The 22,260-nt window shown below is 39.4% G+C and overlaps 1 protein-coding gene across 11 annotated transcripts in view; it reads left to right on the top strand.

The window, feature by feature from the left end:
* Positions 1-518: 518 nt before the first annotated feature.
* LOC100685341 (rho GTPase-activating protein 20-like) overlaps positions 519-22,260 on the top strand; it is an 87,098-nt gene continuing 65,356 nt past the window's right edge. For 3 of the 11 annotated variants that reach the window (XR_005382569.1, XM_038581754.1, XM_038581753.1), the window contains exons 1-4: positions 521-711; positions 1,531-1,672; positions 5,477-5,583; positions 9,056-9,202. Coding sequence is in view for 4 of the 11 variants with exons in the window: in XM_038581754.1 (XP_038437682.1) it covers positions 9,072-9,202 (131 nt within the window). In the remaining 7 variants the exon portion in view is untranslated. Of the gene's footprint in view, positions 712-1,530; positions 1,673-5,476; positions 5,584-9,055; positions 9,203-12,256; positions 14,478-18,996; positions 21,180-22,260 lie in introns of those variants that run through there. The other 8 variants (XR_005382565.1, XM_038581752.1, XR_005382568.1 and 5 more) reach the window with 7 other exon arrangements.

A 22,260-nucleotide genomic window follows, 5' to 3' on the forward strand; every position in this document is an offset into this window, starting at 1 on the left:
CCAGGGTCAGGCCCAGGCTGAAGGCGCCTCAACCGCTGGGCCGCCCGGGCCGCCCCCAATTTCTTAAAAGCTGCGCGGGCAGACAGTCACCAGGCCCTCTCAAGCTGTGCTCGGTGCCACGCAGGCGGCTTCTTGACTGGCTCGAAGTATCTAAGCAAAAGTTTGCGGGGGGGGGGGGGTGTCCCTGGGGCCACGTTAAGATGCAACCGGCGCGCAGTTCACATCACTTTGAAAATAGCTTTGGGAAAAAAAAAAATGAAAATCGCTTTGAAACTGCCGAACCGGGATCCTGGGCCTCACTCCGCAGGCCTCGGAGCGGGCGTCAGAGCCAGGTTTTGCAGTCCTCTCGCCTCAGCTGCGGCCCCGCGACCACAATTCCAGGTGCCCGCCAGGACCCTTCGAGCCCCGACAGCCCGGAAGCGCCTGACCACGCCTACGCACTGCGCCTGCGCGAGGCGCCCCCCTCCGGCGAGCGGGGAGACTGGCGCTGGGCGGGCCGAGAGGCTCGTCGCGCCTGCGCGAAGGCCCCGGGGAGCAGCGTCGTTACTTTCCAAAGGACTGGCGGGAACCGTTGGAGGCTGTGCGGTCGCCGTCTGGTCTGCCGGGCAGCAGCGCGCTCCCTCGTCCCTAGGCCTGGCCATGGCGCCGCAGCTCTCCCGCGAGCAAGGCATCACCCTGCGCTGGAGGCGGAAATCGTGGCCGAGTTCTTCTGTGAGTCCCCCTCCCGCAGGCCAGAGGGCGGGGACAGCTGAGGCCAGCGGCCCTGGAGGCCCGGCCGGCCCGGAGGCGGGGACCGGGGGTGGGGGCGGCTCTGCTCCAGCGCCCGCCTGGCTGGAGAATCTAATCTAGGCGCCTTGCTCCTGGGGGAGCGGGAAGCCCAGGTGCTGCCCGGCCTGCCTCGCGCCGCGCCCCTGCACCAGCAGCAGCCTTGCGGGAAACTGCGGATCCCACAGGCTGCCCAGCCCGGCCGCCCGGCACCACCCCGAGCGGTGGAGCCCAGTGCACTTTGAACAGCCCATCCACCAAGCTTTGATTCCGGTACTGAGGGCGATGGGCTAGATTTAGGAAACTCTGTCCTGGACCAGGCCGTGTTTGTACCCTCTGATAGACTCTGGCAGGAGAAGAGGAGGGAAAAGTGAGGGAGAGGCTTGCTCTGGAGCATCCGACCGGTTAATCAATCAATTGCTAATCCAGACGCAAAAGCCTATTTCCACACCCTGTGATCACGTAACCTGAATTGGGGCTTGCATTACCCTGAGCTTGTAGTTCTACTTTGACGCTAGGTTAATGCAGTTTGGCATTTTTATTTCCGCATAAACGCAGGTATCGTGTTCTTTTGATTTAGAAGCAACATTTTTAAGGATTTTCGGTGGCACTTTTCACCTACTCTGCTTTCAGCAAGACACGCACAAACGCACGTTTAGGCTTTTTCAGTTTGACGCCATGACTGAAACCGCAGCCACATCTAAATAGGCTTTATTTTCCAGAGTTACAAAGTGGAAATAACTTTAATATTCCTTTTGTTTTCAGCATTTGGCATCAACAGCATTTTATATCAGCGTGGCATATATCCATCTGAAACCTCTACCAGAGTGCAGAAATACGGACTCACCTTGCTTATAACAACAGATCCTGAGCTCATAAAATAATCATGTAGTGGAACAAGTGAAAGGTATTTAATTGTTGAAAACCAATTTGAGTTTTGCAGGCCTTCTTGGACCCGTACTTTCTGGCATCTTGGTGTTCATTTTTCAGCTCTATACAAAGAGGTGTAGAACACTGCAATCTCAAATATAGTGATTCTCCATCGGAAGGAAGCAAATAAGTTGAAAGAAAGTCCACTCTTCCCTACCACATTTTGAGTGAGTTAAATACGTTGATGTTAGGAATCTGATCTGGCTTCACAAAACAATCTCTATCAACTCCCTTTGAAGTGATTTTTGCAGTTCGTGTAGCCAGGTGGAACGAGTTGGAATTTTACATAACTATGATGATGTTTATTATTGGAGAGAAATCCACTATATATTTTTCACATGATGTATTTTCTATAGCTGCCTAGAATTCAAAACCATCATTATTTTAAGATAAAAGAAAATGAAATTGTATCCAGCCTGGGAATTAAACTTAAAAAAAAAGAAAATACTACTAATAGAGTACCCAATAAAGTTTTTTTTATTATTATAAATTTATTTTTTATTGGTGTTCAATTTGCCAACATATAGAATAACACCCAGTGACATCCCATCAAATGCCTCCCTCAGTGCCCATCACCCAGTCACCCCGTCCCCCCGCCCACCTCCCCTTCCACCACCCCTAGTTCCTTTCCCAGAGTTAGGAGTCTTCATGTTCTGTCTCCCTTTCTGATATTTCCCACTCATTTTTTCTCCTTTCCCCTTTACTCCCTTTCACTATTTTTTATATTCCCCAAATGACCATATAATGTTTGTCCTTCTCTGATTGACTTATTTCACTTAGCATAATACCCTCCAGTTCCATCCACGTCGAAGCAAATGGTGGGTATTTGTTGTTTCTAAGGGCTGAGGAATATTCCATTGTATACATAAACCACATCTTCTGTATCCATTCATCTTTCGTTGGACACCGAGGCTCCTTCCACAGTTCGGCTATTGTGGCCATTGCTGCTAGAAACATCGGGGTGCAGGTGTCCTGGCGTTTCATTGCATCTGTATCTTTGGGGTAAATCCCCAACAGTGCAACTGCTGGGTCGTAGGGCAGGTCTATTTTTAACTCTTTGAGGAACCTCCACACAGTTTTCCAGAGTGGCTGCACCAGTTCACATTCCCACCAACAGTGCAGGATGGTTCCCCTTTCTCCACATCCTCTCCAACATTTGTGGTTTCCTGCCTTATTAATTTTCCCCATTCTCACTGGTGTGAGGTGGTATCTCATTGTGGTTTTGATTTATCTTTCCCTGATGGCAAGTGATGCGGAGCATTTCCTCATGTGCTTGTTGGCCATGTCTTTGTCTTCCTCTGTGAGATTTCTGCTCATGTCTTTTGTCCCAATAGGGCATGATCTTGGAGACCTGGGATCGAGTCCCACATCAGGCTCCCTGCATGGAGCCTGCTTCTCCCTCTGCCTGTGTCTCTGCCTCTCTCTCTCTCTCTCTCATGAATAAATAAATAAAATCTTTAAAAGAGAAGAAGAAAAAGAAAACCTTAAAAAACAAAACAAAACCAAAAAAAAAAAAAAACAACAACAACAACAACAACTGTAAGCATCATGTCTCATTTCCATTCTCTTTCTCCCAATGAATGGATCAACCTTCCAACCAGTGGTATAAACCAGAAAGTTGGAAACTATCCCTGAGTATTTCCTCTTCCTTAGTCTCATAAGTATCCAATAAATCTTAACAATTTTAACCATGAAATCTCTTGACTCTACCTATAATGATCCATCTCTACCAATTTATCCTTCCTTAAGCCTTCAGTACCTCTTGCTTGAATTACTAATCAATTAGCGTCCCTAGATCCTCTCTTTACTTCCACTCTACTTTCCACACATCACAGCCTAAAGGATAGTTCTGAAATATAAGTTTAATCACATCACACCCTACTTCAGACACAGTAATGACTTCCCTGATTCTTGAAGTATAAGTTCTTTAATTTAGCCCATGTGACCTTGTGTGGTCTGACCCCTATGTATCTTGCACAAACCGACCTTGTTCATTCTCCCTTTCTTAATTGTATTTGTATTACCCTTTCAATCCTCTGGTCAGATACTTTTCGCTTTTCAGTATTTTAGACCTGTACCCTTTTCTGTAACTTTTTGCATATTTAATGGTATTTACTTGTAGAACTGAAGTCAAGTGAGAATTCCCTGAGTCAAATTTTCCCATATTCTCTCATTGGATCACATACTGCACCTTCTTAATATTTATTACAATTAAAATTTTACATTTATTGCTGCAGTGATTAGATTAATGCTCATCTTCTGCAGTTTACCTTGGATTAGAGTATACTGCATGTTCACTACTCTGTGCTTAGCATTCAGTACTAACTACATCTGGTACAGATACTGAGAATTGGACAACAGGAGCTAGGTTATTGTGAGGCAAGTTTTCTGTACAGGTTGGAGGAGTTCCAAAATACCAGTGGTAGAAATTTGCTAAGGGTAGAAAGTGAGACCTGGAAAGAGTTACTTTGTAATGCAGTGAACCAAAAAAGATGCTTGTTATGTATTGCAGATTGGTTATACAAGTGTTCAGTTCAGAAACTGGTGGTATTCATCTCAAATATTGAAAGCGGTGAAGTCCTTGAAAGGTGGCAGTTTTTTTTTTTTTTAAAGATTTTATTTATTCATGAGAGAGAGAGAGAGACAGAGACAGAGACGCAGAGGGAGAAGCAGGCTCCATGCAGGGAGCCTGACATGGGACTCGATCCCGAGTCTCCAGAATCAGGCCCTGGGCTGAAGCCGGCCCCAAACCGCTGAGCCACCCGGGCTGCCCGAAAGGTGGCAGTTTGATAATGAGTGCGACAAGACTACAAAAGATGACAGGTAAGTATGAATTAAATTGCTTCCACTTTTCATAGATTTTTTTTCCCTAAAACTTGTTTTCTTGACTAAATGAGTTCTAACTATATTGAACTCGTTTCGTATAAGGTAGTTTGTTTCTAACTATGTTAGATCTCCCGTGGAGAAGAATAAGACTCACAGACTGTGCTCACAAAAGAGTCGTGCCTATTATGGACTTGTATAGTGTACTTTTAACATAACTGCCCTTAGTCTAAAATCCTTAAATTTCAACCTTTAGTATTTATGGTGCTATATGTAAGCTACACATGATGTATTAGGTAGGCCATTTAATGGATTGTGTCAAGGTACTTTTAACCATGAAGTATTATCCTAGATTTTCTCCTAGCTTGATATGCAGCTCTACTGTATTTCATTTAATGCTATGAACTTCCTAAGACACTCTGAACTGAAGTTCTTAGATCCTCTGGATGGGAAATACCCCTCATTATATGCTAATTCTTAGCATTGTCCTAGGCATGCTTACCTGTAAACTTAGAACTCTCTCTCATAATGAAATGTAGTTTGTTCCTGAAGCCTTTGGTCTATTTTAGAAAACGTTTAATTATAAAAACAACTTGATAGAACATCTTATTTGAAGTACTACAGAATTAGACATTTAGGTATTCCTAAAAATGCCAAAATGATTATGCCAATTAAAGATCTTAGATACTAATTGTTATCTTTATTTTACAATATGCTGAATGTTTCCTGACTTGAAGCACTTGGCAGGTTTTCTAGTCATCTGTTATTTAATGACCTGATACTAAGATCAGCCTTAAAACCTGGAATAATAAATGAAATTATGATCATTTTTTAAAAACTCCTTTTGAATGCATTACTTAATTTGAGTTTTGAAGCATTTAATCAAACAAATAATCTTACCGGTGTTTTAAATAACTTGTTAAAGCTTAAAATGAATCAACTCATTTGCTTTCTTCAGTAGCACACCCAGAGAAAAGTCTCAGAAGGCCATCCAGGATGAGATCCGCTCTGTAATCCGACAGATCACAGCTACCATGACGTTTCTGCTACTGTTGGAAGTCTCTTGTAAGTATTATGTGACTTCACATTGGTTCAGACTTGTTGTGGAAAGACTAAGCTATTTAAGAATTAACAGTTTTGTTGAATTTTTTCTTAATTATCCATGTCATGGTATATAAGTGAGAAAAACGTCATGAATCTAAAGTAATGCTGGTTGCATTTTATTTGCAAGTGCTGAATAGGGAAAGAATGAAAGTTTCCTACAGGAATGAAAGTTTCCTGATGAATATTTTGATGTAATTTCTTCCATTATTTTTATTTTCTACACATTTCCTTGTATATAATTAAGACTTACAGGTATAACTGTGTCTTTCTTTTCTAGCTTAGTTACTCCTTCATTCATCAGATATACCCTAAATGCCTACTACTGTATGCCTGACACAGTTCTGGGCATTAGGATACAGCGGTCACAGAACCAAGATGTTCTCTTTCTCTGGCTTAGATTCTGCTGTCTCGTGATTAATTATATGCTTTCTGCAAATATCTTTAATGGCTTTTCTCTTTGAAGAAAATAAAAAGCTTGAGTTTTTCATTAAGTAAAAAGGAGTACAGTATTTTCTGTACTAAAATTTCCATTGAAGAAAAGCAATTAGCTAATATAACTGATTAAAGATCAAGCTAAACTAGCTTTTCTTTTTTTTTTTTTTAATTTTTTATTTATTTATGATAGTCACACAGAGAGCGAGAGAGAGAGAGGCAGAGACATAGGCAGAGGGAGAAGCAGGCTCCATACACCGGGAGCCTGACGTGGGATTCGATCCTGAGTCTCCAGGATCGCGCCCTGGGCCAAAGGCAGGCGCTAAATCGCTGCACCACCCAGGGATCCCTAAACTAGCTTTTCTGACATGATAGGTGGCTCACATGTGAGGGAGACAGGAAGGATAGTTGTACCTTTTAAAAAATAATTGTACTTTAATGATCTTATCCCCAATTTAAGTTCATTTGACCTACTGATTTATACAAAGATTTGGTTGTACCTGAAAAATGGGAAGAGTCAGGACCACAGTTTATTACCAATTCTGAGGAAGTCTGTCTTCGTTCATTTACTACTACTATCCACAAAGTAAATAGCATGGTGGCCTATAAAATTCCCACCAATGACTGAGGATGAGATAAGGACAGTGATGTACTTGTAGTTCTCAGATACGGTTTTCCTGAAACCAAGTCAACTATAGTTGATAAATTTTGTTTCACTGGTTAATTTTTAGACTGGGAAAACTTAACATTATACATCTATTGAACTGTGCACAATTGTTCCATTTTTTGTTACCTGTATGACTTTATACAGGGTTGGCATAAATTATTGCACGTTGTTCAAAAGGGAACTAGCAGATCACATCGGCATTGTTGTCAATTCCTTAAAAGTGGTAACTGTAGATGGATAACTTTTGCCATAAAGCTAAATCAGACCTTCTTAAATCAGACCTTTTGGTCAAGGACTTTGACTCTGGAATATAGGTAGGGAGATATTAAATGTAAAATACAGAAACAGAAGTCTGAATATTGAGAGTCTTTGTTTAGATTCTGAAATTATCTAATGATAACCTGCAAGTAATGAAACATTGCTCATAATAAGTCTCTGCCATTTATTTCATTTGTATATTTTCCATATTGAAAACATTTCCAATTATTTGATTTTAATTTGTTGTAGAACTCGAACCTACAAATGTATGTATATGCCACTATGTATATTGCCACTGTTTAAATTCTTGTGATACAGAACTTTTAATTTTTTTATGTTTTATAAAATCAAGCTTTAAATGATGATGAAATAAAGTTAAATATGTATGTTTAAAATTTGTCTTAAAATATGTTTATATTGGTGTGGTATTATCACATACAATAGAATGGATTCAGTATAGCAAATAATATCTTGTGCCTACTGAGGCCTATGGATACAAACTAATAAATCTGGAGGTACTTTCAATTTAACGAACAAGCTTTTATTATATCCCTTTAATCTTATAACCTTAGACTTAAAATAAGCATCATTCTCTGTATAAAATAATACATGTCATTTGGAATTAATTCATTTTAGCATATAGTGGACTGGAGAACTTTTCTATCCTCTTAGCCTTATTGCCAGCCTAGTTTTCCTTATTTTTTAAGGGTCAGTTTAAGGCAAATTTTTGAAGTCTTTTCTAATCTCTATTCTAAATGTTACCTTGTTTTGTAATTAAGTGCTTAATATCATACACCGCTCTAAGCTTTTTATATGAATTAACTCATTAACCTTCACTATAAAGTAAAAACACGTATAGCCTGTATCACTCATTCAGAAATTACAAAGTGAGCACCTGTTAAAGTGCCAAGTATTAGGATGAATGAAACAAAGTCCTGGTCTTTCTGAAGCTTGAGATATGGAGAGGAAAATAGATGGCAAACTTCCAGGCAGTTACTACACAGGTTTATCTCATTATGTATTTGTCTTTGTTTTTTCACCTGAGTAATCTAATCTCTTCGATCCAGTTGCCTGCTTGTTAAGAATAAAGGGCAATTCTCTCATTGCAAGACAAATAAGTGCCAGTATTTGATGACAGGTATAGTAAATGCTATAGTGAAAGCCCATTGCCTTGAGAATTGTTGAAGCTATCTAATTGAGGTCCACCCATATATGTCTTTTTCCTGAATAAGAAAAGCAGTTCTGCAGAAATGAAAATGATTTTGAATTAAGGTATGGTCAAGAGTCTGGTTTTCCAAGCATGAGGTATGTTACAAAGTGGACACTAGTAAGATTAAAACATTTAAATTCTGGGCTGTTTGTAACCTCTAAACATGAAACATTTGGTTGAGGAGAGCAGAACTGGAAGTTCAGTAAAAATATGAAGAGTTAAAAATTTTGGCCCTACTTTTGGGACAAAAGTTTGAAATTCTTTTTAGAAAGCAGTAACTGCTTTAGGAAACACTAAATGCCTCTGCTAAATAACCAGAAATAATGTGGTCATTCCCTGAAAAATGTTCACCAGTAACAACTTTTTTAATAGATCACTGATAATACTTAAATTTCTGTTAGTTGTTTTTATTCGCCAAATTAAACGATCCTAATATTACCACTCATAATTTGTGGCTTATAACACTACTGACTCCTACTAGTACATATATTGGAGCTGAGTAGGAGCCAAGCTACGAGCTTTATTGGTAAAGCTCAATTGGAAAAGCTTTGGCCTATGGCTCTAACTAAACTTGTCCTGCCCTCTTATACCTTGAAGTCCACTTTAAGAGGAAGATATTTAAACCAACAGATGCAAGAATTGCGAATGACCTATGGACAGTGGGTATTATATGTAAGTGATAAATCACTAAATTATACTCCTGAAACCAATAACACTATATGTTAACTAACTAAAATTTAAATAAAAATTTGGAAGAAAAAAAAAGCCCTACATGACTTCCACACCATGTTAAACAGAGAAACCAAGATTCTAAGAGAGTCTGATGAGCCTGCCCTGGACTCTTGACTCAGTTTTGCTTACCATAGGTAGAGGAATGGAAACATGTTCCGACTGGACCTATCAGGATCTGAAATAGAGCCCCAGAAGGGGCTGAACCACATGTCTCCAGGATTCTTCTCCCAGTGTCATCAATTGGAGAGAGGAGTCAAGCCTCCATGGGAATTCATACAGAGGTGTGTAATAGTCTCATGTATTAATTGGCTTTTGCAGCAAACAACCATAGAATAACAACTTTTTTTCCTGTAAGTCTGTGGGTTATCTGTAGTGCTTGTCTTCTTCTCATGCAAATCTGCAGGGCACATGTCTCCTTCTATCATTGAAGGGGCAATGCCTCACCAGGACTCTTAAAGCTTATCTTCAGAACTTTCACACTGACATTTTTGCCCATATTCCACTGATGCAGGTAAGTCTTAAGGCTAAGCCAAACTTCAATGGGGCCAGAAAGTACACTCTTCCCATGGACTTGGGGAGAGGGCTGTGTGAAAATCTGATGAAAGTGATAGTATACAGGAAAGATCAGGATACCTAAATAATGCTACACTGTAACGCGTTTTCCACCAGATGTCACTAATGCTACAATATTCAAGTTAAGGTAAACTTTTAACTTTAATATTCAGCTTTTCCTATTGGAAATTAACATTGGGATTTCTTGCTACAAAGATATAAAGACATCAGAGGAAGAAAACACATCACCTGTATTGGCTAGGTAATATTTCATTTAGTTTTCCTGCTTTAGTGCACAAGTAGAAATGCAGGATCAATGGACACACAAACAGCTCTACATTTTTTAAATTTTAGATGGTCTCTTCTGTCCATGATCAAGAAGCTCATTTGGCTCCTCAGCAAGCACATCAAGAGAAGTGTTTCTTCACCTTTCCTAATGGCTCCTACCCTTTTACATCCTTTTAGCAATTGAATGTCCATAACACATTACTTTCCATTTACTGTACTTTACAAAACTCCAGGTTTCTTTGGGAGCATTGTAATTACACAGTCTTCAGATGACTTTAACCAATTAATGGCAGGAACCAAAAGACGAGGACTTAATCCTGTAACTTATCTATATCTTCAAAGAATAAATCAAGTGTGAATTTGTGAGCCGTGGTGCAACACTTTCCCAACCAGTCAAAAGAATTGTTCATTAAATAACCTGTTCCTTTTGAAGGAATTAATTTTTGGCTAAAGTTGTAAATAATAATATCTTCATCTTTTTATTAAATATGTAAAGTTCTGTTTTAAGTTATTTTTGTTCAATGTAACCATGATAAAAACTTGTGTGTTGGAATAACTATGGAATAGAAATGCTGCTAAATTTCAAATTTTATTAGTTATATCTTCTTAGAGCAGATCTTTATTTTTTATTTATTTTTGTTTATTTTTTAATGGAGTTCAATTTGCCAACATAGAACATAACACACAGCGCTCATCCTGTCAAGTGCCCCCCTCAGTGCCTGTCACCCAGTCACCCCATCCCCCCAGCCCACCTCCCCTTCCACTACCCCTTGTTCATTTCCCAGAGTTAGGAGTCTCTAAGAGCAGCTCTTTAAAGATCTTTCCATTCTTCATGAATATGGCTTTGAAAGCCAGCAGCATTAACTGATGCTTATTTAAAAAAAATCTAGTTGGGAAAGCTACTTAATCTTCATTAGAGTTGACAATCCTGTTCCAATCTGGCAAAAACATTGTATTGTAGCCTTAGCAACAAAACTATTAGAAAAAGCTTAGAGAGAAAAATGTCAAGAGTTGACCCTCTGATTACACAAGTCAGTTTATGTTACCATTTCACCTATTTTTGTGCTCTACCATTTGATCTATTTTTATACTAGAGAAACATAATTTCATTTATTTGTATAAAGTCCATTTTCATCTGCGTTTATCTGCACCGTTTTGCTAGGCAAGCTTGTTTGCACAAAGGAACACATGAGATCAAAATCTTTATTGTTTTGGCATTTTATCTGTGCTAAAAAAAGCCTCTGAGTATAAGCATGACCACTCATGCTCCACTTCCATGCAAGGGAAAGATCTCAAACTGCTTCAAAAACTATCTAGTTATGGACATACCCAGTGGATACCTAGACATGGATCTGGATTTCTTTCTGAATGGCAGTGTCACTGTCTCACATGCATTATTACTTAATCCTCACAACAACCCTAGAGGGGGTATTGTCCCATTTTACATGTATAAAACCTGAGACTCAGGAAGGCTAGGTAATTCGCTGAACTTCATACATCCAGGGTCTAGCCCCAGGCTGAACCCCAAAACCAATATTCTTTCTCACTGGTTTTCAGAAACTAGGCAACAGGAGAAGGTGCCATGCTCCAGCGGCAGGGACTCAGCCAGAAAGACTGGAATACTACATGACTCTGGAAGCAAGTTGGGGAAGAAGAACTCAACACTATTTGAGTATCGAGTTGCAATTTTTTAAAACACTTAAATTTTTTAAACACTTTTTCAAAATAAGCTTTCATTAAATGTTTATATATACATAGTATTTTGCTGTATAATAGCAGCATGCATTTTCTTCCATCAACGTTTTCTTCTCTCATTCTTTCACTTGTTTTTGTAACTACATGCTGTGTTGGAATTTGGGCTTCTTTACGGGTTGGAACCAGTTTGAGAAAGAGGGGAGACAGAAGGCGATTGAGATATATGTTATCATCCAAATTATAGAGTTTCCTAGTAAAGCTGGGTAGAGGCTTAGACCTCATGCAAAAACAGGGTTTGCTACTGCATCTCCATAAACAAGCCATGGGATGGCCAGACAACTGCAGTTGTCCTCATTCAAGCCCACTCCAATAGGGGACCAAGAAGCTCTTTAAATACAAAAGCACTTTACACAGGTTCTATAGGTCTTAAAAAGGTCTGTTCTACATTGCTTGGGATGGTGTGAGAAAGTGAAGACAGCGACCCCAAATATCTTCTCCAACACTGTTCTGTCCTCAGGATTGGAGAAAAATCCTGAGGAGTGGAATAACATGCATCCCTTCTAACATTTGCCAGCTTTTTAATTTTTTAAATATATTACATTGTGGATTCCACTGGCATCATGTGAGTTTTTTTTTTTTTTTATGATAGTCACAGAGAGAGGGAGAGAGGCAGAGACACAGGCAGAGGAAGAAGCAGGCTCCATGCACCAGGAGCCCAACGTGGGATTCGATCCCGGGTCTCCAGGATCGCACCCTGGGCCAAAGGCAGGCGCTACACCGCTGCACCACCCAGGGATCCCCATGTGAGTTGTTTTAAGTAGCATACTCACAGGCATTTTTTTTTCAGTTTTAGTAATTATGTATGTATTTTCATCTGTAGTCAGAAAAATACCTGTTTTTTTTTTCCTAACATGTTTTAATGCATATTATTACCTGAGCAAAGATTGTAAAGTCCATGCTGAATACTTAAAAACATGTCAGTATTTGTAGAAAAGTCATGAAGGCGGTGTACACATGATGGAAGGCTGAGAAACAATGTCATAACCCTTTGTACTCAGGCATCAGAGGGGGACCAGGCAACTGTCCCTCTCAGCTGAGTGGTGCATGCTCACAGTGCTGCTGTGCTCACACAGTCCCCAAGTCTGCTTCTCCCTACACAGAGTCCTTCTGGGACTGCTTGAAGGGCATTTTGCTTTTTGCCCATAAAAGACTAGCACCATGAGTCAGATAGTACTAAGCTGAAAGTTCACTCTCTAATTCTATTTCTTATCACTAATTATGCCCAGTCATGTTGTCCAAAATAGCTCACCAGACTTTATGAAATGAATACAGAGAACTGTATCAACATTAAAATGTCCCAAATTTTAACAATATGAAACTCATTTTTGTTACTCAACTTCCCCACAAACTAAATCCCCTTGCAAATAAAAGCTCATAGAAATTAAAGTCCAAATGCTCTCACTCTCCATTTTATACAATTGGCTCAGTGTCAGCCAGAGGCTTTTACTCTGAGCCAAGGTTCCTATAGCTAAAGCTGTGTCCTGGCACAGGAAAGAGTATAGCTTCTTCAGCCTCCTCAAAGTTGGTTCAAATCTCTAATTAGTTCTAGTCTCCAAGGGGTCAGCAGTCAAAAAAGAAACTGCATATCCACTATAGAAGTTGTCACAAAACTGTGGTACCCCAATTAAGTGACTAATGTCATCTGACACTGCTATCGGCCAAAGAGCACAGCAGATAACTTAGTAGCACCTATGCTGGAGACAGCGAGGACCTGGTCTCAGTCCGGTGGCAAGCCAGCCAGCTGCACCCGCACTGAATCCACGGCCTGTGAATCTGTATGACTGAGCAGAAAGTGCTCATCAATAGTTGTGCTTCCACATGTTTAATATAGGTATTCCTTTGCTTTGGCTGTTATTGTTTTGTTTTGGTGATGTGTGCGTGGTTTCCCATATATATATTACCTATTTTCTCTCAGAGAGTGACATTTGAGACATTATTGCCTTCTTCAAAAATGTAGGTAGATATTCTGGTTTCTCCATTTCTTTGTGTCTTGTGTCTCATGTTTTGGCTACTTTGGTACAAGATGGTGAGACCACAAGTCTAGAGAAAACTTCTACTCCCAAATTCTTCCAAGTCTGTTCTCTCCAGAACAGTGAACTGGAACAGTCACTCTCCTTTATAAACACATGAGGAATGGGATAATGAACATCACCCTACTCCCTTAGTACTATGTTTAACTTACTAGTATATGACTTTTTATTTATTCTGAAAATGGTAATTGTCATCTCTCTTCCATAGACGTTTCATTCCTACCTAGGCAGGTTGAGTTGGGCCAGGCCAAGCAGTAGTTGGCCAGAATCAAGAATCTAAGAAAATAAAATACTGTGATCACAGTAAGAGGCAATGAGTCAGGATTAGTCTTTTGTCAAGGAGTAAAAGAAGGATAACAAAGTTTAGCAAAACGTTAAGGAGATTCTAGATATCACAGATTAAAGTAGTCAAAAGTTAGTATTCCAAAGAGTTGCACCATTGAAAAGATAGAACCTGAGCACAAACCAAAAAGATTCCAAAAAACTTAAATTCAGGGCAGAAACTTTTCTAGTCTCTTTTACTCCTTCCTGTCTCCGTAGAATCGGACTACTGGTGTAAGGAGAGAGATTGCAGCTGGAAAGGGAGTGGTGCCAAGAGCTGCAGCTGCAAAAAATCGAGTTTTTTTTCTTCTTTTATACTTAAAATTACTACATACACCTGTTTTAAAAATCAAGCAGTACAGAGTGATACCAAGTGAAAAGTAAATTCTCAGCCTGAACTTGTTCCCCGGCTCATTTCCAGCTCCCTATTCTTAAGTATTTTCTGTTCTCCTGGTGGTTATCACAGTACCTCTGAAATATATGTTAATACTTGATTTCTTCTTTTATCTTGTTTATCAACTTTAGATAGTGTCTATTGGAAGATGAGAAACTTATTTCTTTGATCCATCCATGTCTACGTTTTTCCAGTTACATTGCTTTGATATTTCTGGTGATTATCATTTTAAAGAGTATACTTAAACTCTATTTTGTTACATCAATTTTAGACAGTATATAATTGATTTCTTGCTATATAAATAAATAGGTGAGAAAATTCTGTGACATTATCTTCCATATCTCTCTGCTGCTTTAATATTCAGACTTCCATTGTTTCATATTATCAGTGTTAATATTAGTCAGATTCTCTTTTACAGTTGTTGTCTTCCAAGCTTTGTTTGTATGTTGATTCTACAAATTAAAATGGCATTTCTGTTATTCCAATGATTAAATTACTCCTTACTGAAGGACTAAATAATTCTATTTATTGAGAAAAAAAGGGTAACCTTAGGTCATTAAAACTGAAATGAATGTTCCAAGTGTCAAGGTCAAATGGGATTCCTTGAACTCAATCTTCAAGACTTTTTATTAAATTCAATTTGGTCGATGATACCATTAGTATACAAGAAATATTTATCTGCCTTTGTTCTTATTTCATAGCCACCTCTTTTTTGGCTTCTTGACTCTGAAGATGTTAGTTGGTTTTGTTTTCTTAATTTTTTTTTTCCGTTCTCTTACTCGTTTTCCTCAGAAGTCATAATATCTGTTCCACTTGCACCATCTCTCTCTCTCTCTCTCTCTCTTTTTTTTTTTTTTTTGGTTTATTCTAAATTTTCTGGGTCTTTTTCCCATATATGCGAGTGATGAAAAGGGTTCATCAGCACTGGTATCATGATTTTCCACTGTGGTATTAGACCTCTTTCTTTAATGAAAAGATGGATGGCAGGGTCTTTGTACATATAAGCTAGTAGTACTGTTTTAGGGTACATTTTGGTATTTTGTTCATCATGTGTTTTTTGAAAATTGACTTCTAAAAATGTTAAATTAAAATATCATATCTTATTTACTTAGTTTTTTGATGCATCTCAAATTTTGTGTGCCTGGTTTCACTCACTGCAGTATCTCTATCTGCTTTGGGACAAGGACCTGGAAGGTTAAATGTAATTTCCAGATATGGTCAGTAGACAGCAGCAAAGGGTAGTGGAGTGAACACTCAACTGCCAAGGCCTGGGCATCCTTTTTTTCCTCTTTATAGAGATCAATTAGTGGTAGTAGAAAATCCAGAGTGCCAGAATCAGGAGAGAAATTACTCATAATACTGATCCAGGATGGGTATCAAGCTTAGAAGGCAGTGGAAATGTTTAGCCACAAATTCATAGCCTGGTATATATCAAAGAGATGTGAACCGCTGGACATTAGGCGGGGAATCATTAGACTTTCAAAGTCCTGACTCTTACTCCCAGCCTGTCTAAAGCCTAAGATCTCATTCTGTAAAGTCCCAGGAGTCTCCTATGCGTTATGATCTCATTTATTTCTCAGAACAACCCTATGAAGCAGGTGCTTATATCACCTCCTGATTTTATAAATGACAACAGTGAGGCTTCAGAAGTGTAACTAGTTTACCCAATGTCATGTAGGTAGTAAATTATGAGGAAGGATTAAAACTATGTAATTTGATTCCAGACCTCATGCTCTTGCCATTACATAATGTTTTCCAATGTGCACATGTAATCAAAGATTTAAAATTTTAAGAGAAGAAATCAAAGAAGTTTAAAAATACTTGGAGACCAATGAAAATGAAAACACAATGGTCCAAAAACTTTAGAATCCAGCAAAATCTGTTCTAAGAGGGAACTTTAGAGCAATCCAGCCCTACCTCAAGAAGCAAGAAAAATATCAAATAAACAACCTAACCTTACACTACAGAAGCTGGAAAAAGAACAAATAAAACCCCAAACCAGCAGAAGAAATAAAATAATAAAGATTAGAGCAGAAATAAATGAAATAGAAATTAAAAACAAAAAACAAGAGAACAGATCAATAAAACCAGGAGCTGATTCTTTAAAAAGATCAACCAAATTGATAAACCTTTAGCCAGACCCATAAAAAAGAGAGGGGATGCCTGGGTGGCTCAGCGATTGAGCGTCTGCCTTCAGCTCAGGTCTTGATCCCAGAGTCCTGGGATCAAGGCCTACATTGTGCTCCTTCCGTGGAGCCTGCTTCTCCTTCTGCCTGTGTCTCTGCCTCTGTCTCTCTCTGTCATGGATAAATAAATAAAATCTTTAAAAATTTTTTTTTACCAAACATATAAAGAAGAATTAACACCTACTCTTCTCAAACTACTTCAAAAAACAGAAGAAGGAAAGCTTCTGTGTATTCCATGAGGCCAGCATTACCCTGATACCAAAACCAGATAAAGAGACTACAGAGAGAGAGAGAGAAAGAGAGAACTACAAGCCAATATCTTTGATTAATGTACATGCAAAAAGCCTCAACAAAGTATTAGCCAACCAAATCCAACAATACATTAAAAAAGTCATTTACCATGATCAAGTGGGATTTATTCTTAGTATGCAAATGTGATTCAATATCCACAAATCAATTAACATCATATATCCCATCAACAAGAGAAGGGTAAAAATGCATGATCATTTTAATAGATGCAGAAAAGCATTTAAAATCACAACATCCATTCATGATACAAACTCAACAAAGTAGGTTTAGAGGGAATATACCTCAACAGAATGAAAACCACATATGAAAAAACTACAGCTAATATCGTACTCAATGGTTAAAAAGTGAGAGCTTTTCCCCAAGATCAAGAACAAAACAAGGATTTCCACTCTCACTACTTTTATTCAGCATAGTACTGGAAGTCCTAGCCCCAGCAATCAGACAAGAAAAGAAATAAATGGCATCCAAATGGGTAAAGAAGAGGTAAAACTTTTACTATTTGCAGGTGCCATGATACTATACATAGAAAACCCTCAGGATTCTACCAAAAATTGACTAGAACTGATAAATGAGTTCAGGAAAGTCACAGGATACAAACCAATATACAGAAATCCACTGCATTTCTATACACTAATAATGAAGAGCAAAAAGAGAAATTAACATTCCCATTAACAATTGCACCAAAAATAATAAGATACCTAGAAATAAGTGAAAGACATATATATATACACTGAAAAACTATAAAACATTGGTGAAAAAAATTGAAGACAACACAAATGGAAAAATATTCCATGCTTATTGATGAGAGAACAAGTATTAATAAAATGTCCCATACTCAAAATAATCTACAGATTTGATGGAATCCCTAGCAAAGAGCCAATAATATTTTTCACACAACTAAAACAATTCATAAGCATGTATGGAACCACAAAAGACCCCAAATAGCCAAAGCAATCTGAAAAAGAAAAAAAACTGGAGGTATCACAGTCCCAGATTTCAAGATACATTACAAAGCTGTAATAATCAAAACAGTATGGTATTGACAAAAATGGTATAATAATATGGTATTATGGGCATAAAGATCACCTTACAGTATCTCTTCTATTTGATATTTAGGCTGAAAACATGTGTTTGGTGAAATAGATGAAAACAGACCCTAGGGCAGCCCGGGTGGCTCAGCGGTTTAGCGCTGCCGTCAGCCCAGGGCATGATCCTGGAGACCCGGGATGGAGTCCCACGTCGGGCTCCCTGCATGGAGCCTGCTTCTCCCTCTGCCTGTGTCTCTGCCTCTCTCTCTCTCTCATTCTGTGTCTCTCATGAATAAATACATAAATAAAATCTTTAAAAAAGAAAAGAAAACAGACCCTATCACTATTATTCTATTTAGAGTTCATTCATCAAATTAAAATAAAAATGGTATTATGGAAGAAATTAAGCTTTAGCTATTACTGCAAAGGTAACTGTGACATGGTAAAACAAAGCTCCCTTTATCTTTCTCAAACTTTTCTCTCCTTTGCTTTACTATTACTACAAGGAGAAGATACTATCAAACACTGTATCTTTCTCAATTAATTCCTGAAAACCAGTGACTCACAATCCTGGTTACATGTAAGAATCACTCAAAGAACTTTTTCCAGATCTGATGAATCAGAACCTCTGGGGGAGGCAGTTTCAGAATGAGTGCCTGAAAAACCTCCCAAGTGAGTCTTTTGCATATCAGAATTGATCAACAGGACTAGATTCTAAAAGGAGAGGTTTCCCTGGCCTCTAAATCTCTAACCTCTCTAAAGGGAGATGCAGAGAATGGGACATAATCTGAGTTTGGGGAAGGTGCAGAGATAAGTCTGCCTATATTTTTTTACCTGAAATAGATTACTTTTTACCTGAAATAGATTTTGACAGGTGCTTGATGGGAGGACAGAAGGTGTTGCCCAATGAGCCTCCATGGTTCTAAATACAGTCAAGCATGGCCACACTAGCACTTGTCCTTTAAAAGTGGTGAGAAGTGGCGCCTGGTGGCTTACTTGGTTGAGTTCCCGACTCTTGATTTCAGCTCAGGGTTATGATCTCAGGGTCATGAGACAGAGCCCCAGGTCAGACTCCACACTCAGCACCATTTGTGCTTCTTCCTCTCTCTCTCTCTCTCTCTCTCTCTCTGCCCCTCCCCCCACCTCTTGTGCCATGCACTGTCTCTCTCTCTCTCAAATAAATAAAATATTTTTTAAAAATAAATAAAAGTGGTGAGAACTCTGGAGGCTACTATCTACATGCCATTTTTTTTGTGCTAGTTTGGTTTTAAGATAAGAAGCCTTAAAAAAGCCTAAAGTGGGTGGACTACCAGGACTTGTGCCCTCGCCTCTACCTAATTTACAGGCTGATTTCCGCCCCCCATACCTTCTGCCTGTGTCTCCAATCCAGCAAAATCTTCCATGTTTCTGAAACATCAGTTAGTTACATTCTGTCCCTTCAACTGACAAATGTATCTTCCCTCCCTTCCCCCTTCCTTCCTCTTTCTCTCTTCTAAGTAATCCCAAGTTATTCTTTAAAGGTCATTTCAAAAAAATAAAAAATAAAGGTCATTTCAAATGAGCTCGTCAAAGAAGCCTTCCTCTCCATAATTGAAATCAGGTGTCAAGTCCCTCTCTAAATTTCTCATCTCACTCTTTAATTTTCCTCTGCAGTATGTTCCAGAGGCTGTGTTAGGCAGTATTGATGGCATTCTCTGTTTAATTTCTGTCTCCACCTCCCCTTATTTAAATCCTGGTTTTGTGAGAGTTGGGCCTGGCTCCCTGTTGCCCAGACCTATCAAGTGCCTTTCTCCTAGTACAGGTTCAAACACTATCTGTTGAATGAATGAAGTAAATAAGAGAAAGGCTATTTTATGTCATGCCTTTTTCCCTGTCCATCCCCCAGAAAACCATTTCATTCACTTGTTCAATACAGAATTTTTTGATTCCTCTGATGTGCCAATGTTTGTGAGAATTTAATGGTAAATCAGACATAGACTCTTTCCTTGAGGTCCATAGAGTCTAGTGGGGAATAAAAGATAGGTTTTCACATGCCTGTTACAGGAGCCTGTAAGGGAAACCACAAACTTTGTCTGTAGGATCAAATTTCAGTCCTCCAGGGTTGTCAAAGAAAGACACTGCACATATGGGAAGAGTGGGGGAGGGGCCCTCACAGAAAGCTGCGTGACCTCCTGAGTCAGCTGGATTTGAATCCTTCATGTTACGTCACGGCTGCTTGGATTCAGAGTCCAACCTGTATGCGCAGGAGGCTCATCATCTGTAAAATCGTCAGTTTCCTAGTGGAAAGGGAACACTGTCTTCATGTAACATGTTTTTAACAGGCTCCTGTAGGTGCTTTGACACTGAAGGAGATGTCCAGGTGGCAAATCAATGGTTAGTATCACTAACCATTTGGGAAATGCAAGTGAAATCCACAGTGAGATATCACACTACACAGCTATCAGAATAGCTAAAATAAAAAATGACAACACCAAATGCTCCTGTGGATGAGGGGAAACTGAATGACTCATACAGTACTGGGGAGAATGTGAAACAGCACAGCCATTTTGGAAAACAGTTGGACAGTTTCTTAAAAAACAAAACCTAGCAGCTACCATATGACCTGGCTCTTCCCGTCCTGGGCATTTAGCCCAGAGAAGTGAAGACTTCATGCTGACACTGAAACCTGTACACAGATGTTTATAGTAGCTTTATTAGTGACAGCCAAAACCTGCAGACACTTCGAACTCCTTCAACAGGAAGTTAAGCAAACTGTGATACATCCATATCATGATGTACTACTAAGGGAAACCAAGAAATGAACTGTGAATACTTGCAGCCATCCAGATGAATCTCCAGTTACATCAAATGGAAAAAAGCAAATCCCCGAATGTCATAAAGTATATGATCCCATCTGTATAACATTCTTGAAATGGTAACATTATACACGTGGAGAACAGATTTATGATTGCCAGGGATTAAAGAAGTGGTGGAGGGGGAAAGAAATTTGTGTGGTTGTAAACGGGTAATAGGAAGGACCCTTGTGGTGATGGAAGTGTCTCTGGAAGACTGTAAAAAACTGATGTCATCTCTCTGTGTTATTTCTTATAGCTGCAAATGTATCTACAGTTATCTCAAAAAGATTACTTTTAAAAAATCAAAACTTGGAGGCCAAGATAGGGAAACCAGTATGTCAGTTTGGCAGTTATGACATGAGCTCTGAATCTGTGACATCATAATTGCAGTGACCAGGGACCACTGTGGAATCTTCAGGCTTCAAGCATTTGACAGTACTCTGCCAAGTGCTGTAGACTCACTCGATTTCCCGTCCCTTGAATTGAAGACAAAAGCATGTTCCCGTCAATCAGAAAGCACGCTGAGCTTACAGGTGGACATTCAAGGCTTCAGCGCATGAGGTAGTCTTCTGATCCACTATTTCTGACCATCCAAACAGACCGGCAATAACAGGAACTGTTGTTTTGTTTCCTCTAATACATAGAAACTAATTAGTAACTCCAGCACCAGCTTCCTGAAAAGCTGCTCCTGTTCATAAGATTCAGTGCTGCTGAGCAGAAGGGAGCAGGCTTTATACATCCTTGGGGGAGGTGGAGACACTTTCTTGGCTCCACGAGAGAGCCAACTCTCTCTCTCCATGAGACAGAATTTTCAGCGGGTCTATGAAAATACCTGTCCTAGTTATGAAAGAATTTTTACATTCTGTTCAATTGAGTTGTTTTACCTATTTTGTTTTTTTTTTTTTTTTTTAATTTTTTTTATTATTTATTCATGATAGTCATAGAGAGAGGAGAGAGAGGCAGAGACACAGGCAGAGGGAGAAGCGGGCTCCATGCCAGGAGCCCGACATGGGACTCGATCCCGAGACTCCGGGATCGCGCCCTGGGCCAAAGGCAGGCACCAAACCGCTGAGCCACCCAGGGATCCCCCTGTTTTACCTATTTTGACCAGGAAGTCCTGTCAGACCTCAGCCAACTAATGGCTAAACTCTTGTGTTCAGAAACTTTCTGAGGTTTCCAGTATTTTTGCTGATCTTTGAGAATTTTTACCCCAATTTTGAATATTGAATTAGATAAGATGGGGGTCAATTTCCAGGATCTTCAGTTATCTTCATTTTTATCTTAACATAAAAGCAAATTGTAATTGATTCTTCACATGTTGTTTATTTTATATTAGGCCACAAGTTGTCCTGTTTGTTGTTGTTCATTCACCTTCTTGTAATCTGCTCTACCTTTGGCTTCTTGGCTCTTGCCTACCTAATGGCTCATGATTAGCTTTGCTGCTTTCTCCACCACACCTCTAAGTGTTGGCATGCCCAAAGGCTTTGTCCTTGAAACTGTCCTCCCTCTGCATCAGTTCCCCAAGTGACCTCACCTCTTTCTATAGCTTTCTGTAACTCAGGGATCCCTGATTCTGAGCTCTGGAGCTCTGTTTTGGGGGTTGAGACTGAATTTTAGTGTTGTGTGAACCTTGACACTTGGC

Source organism: Canis lupus, chromosome 32 (assembly GCF_011100685.1).
Source record: "Canis lupus familiaris isolate Mischka breed German Shepherd chromosome 32, alternate assembly UU_Cfam_GSD_1.0, whole genome shotgun sequence".
NCBI classification, from domain to species: Eukaryota; Metazoa; Chordata; class Mammalia; order Carnivora; family Canidae; genus Canis; species Canis lupus.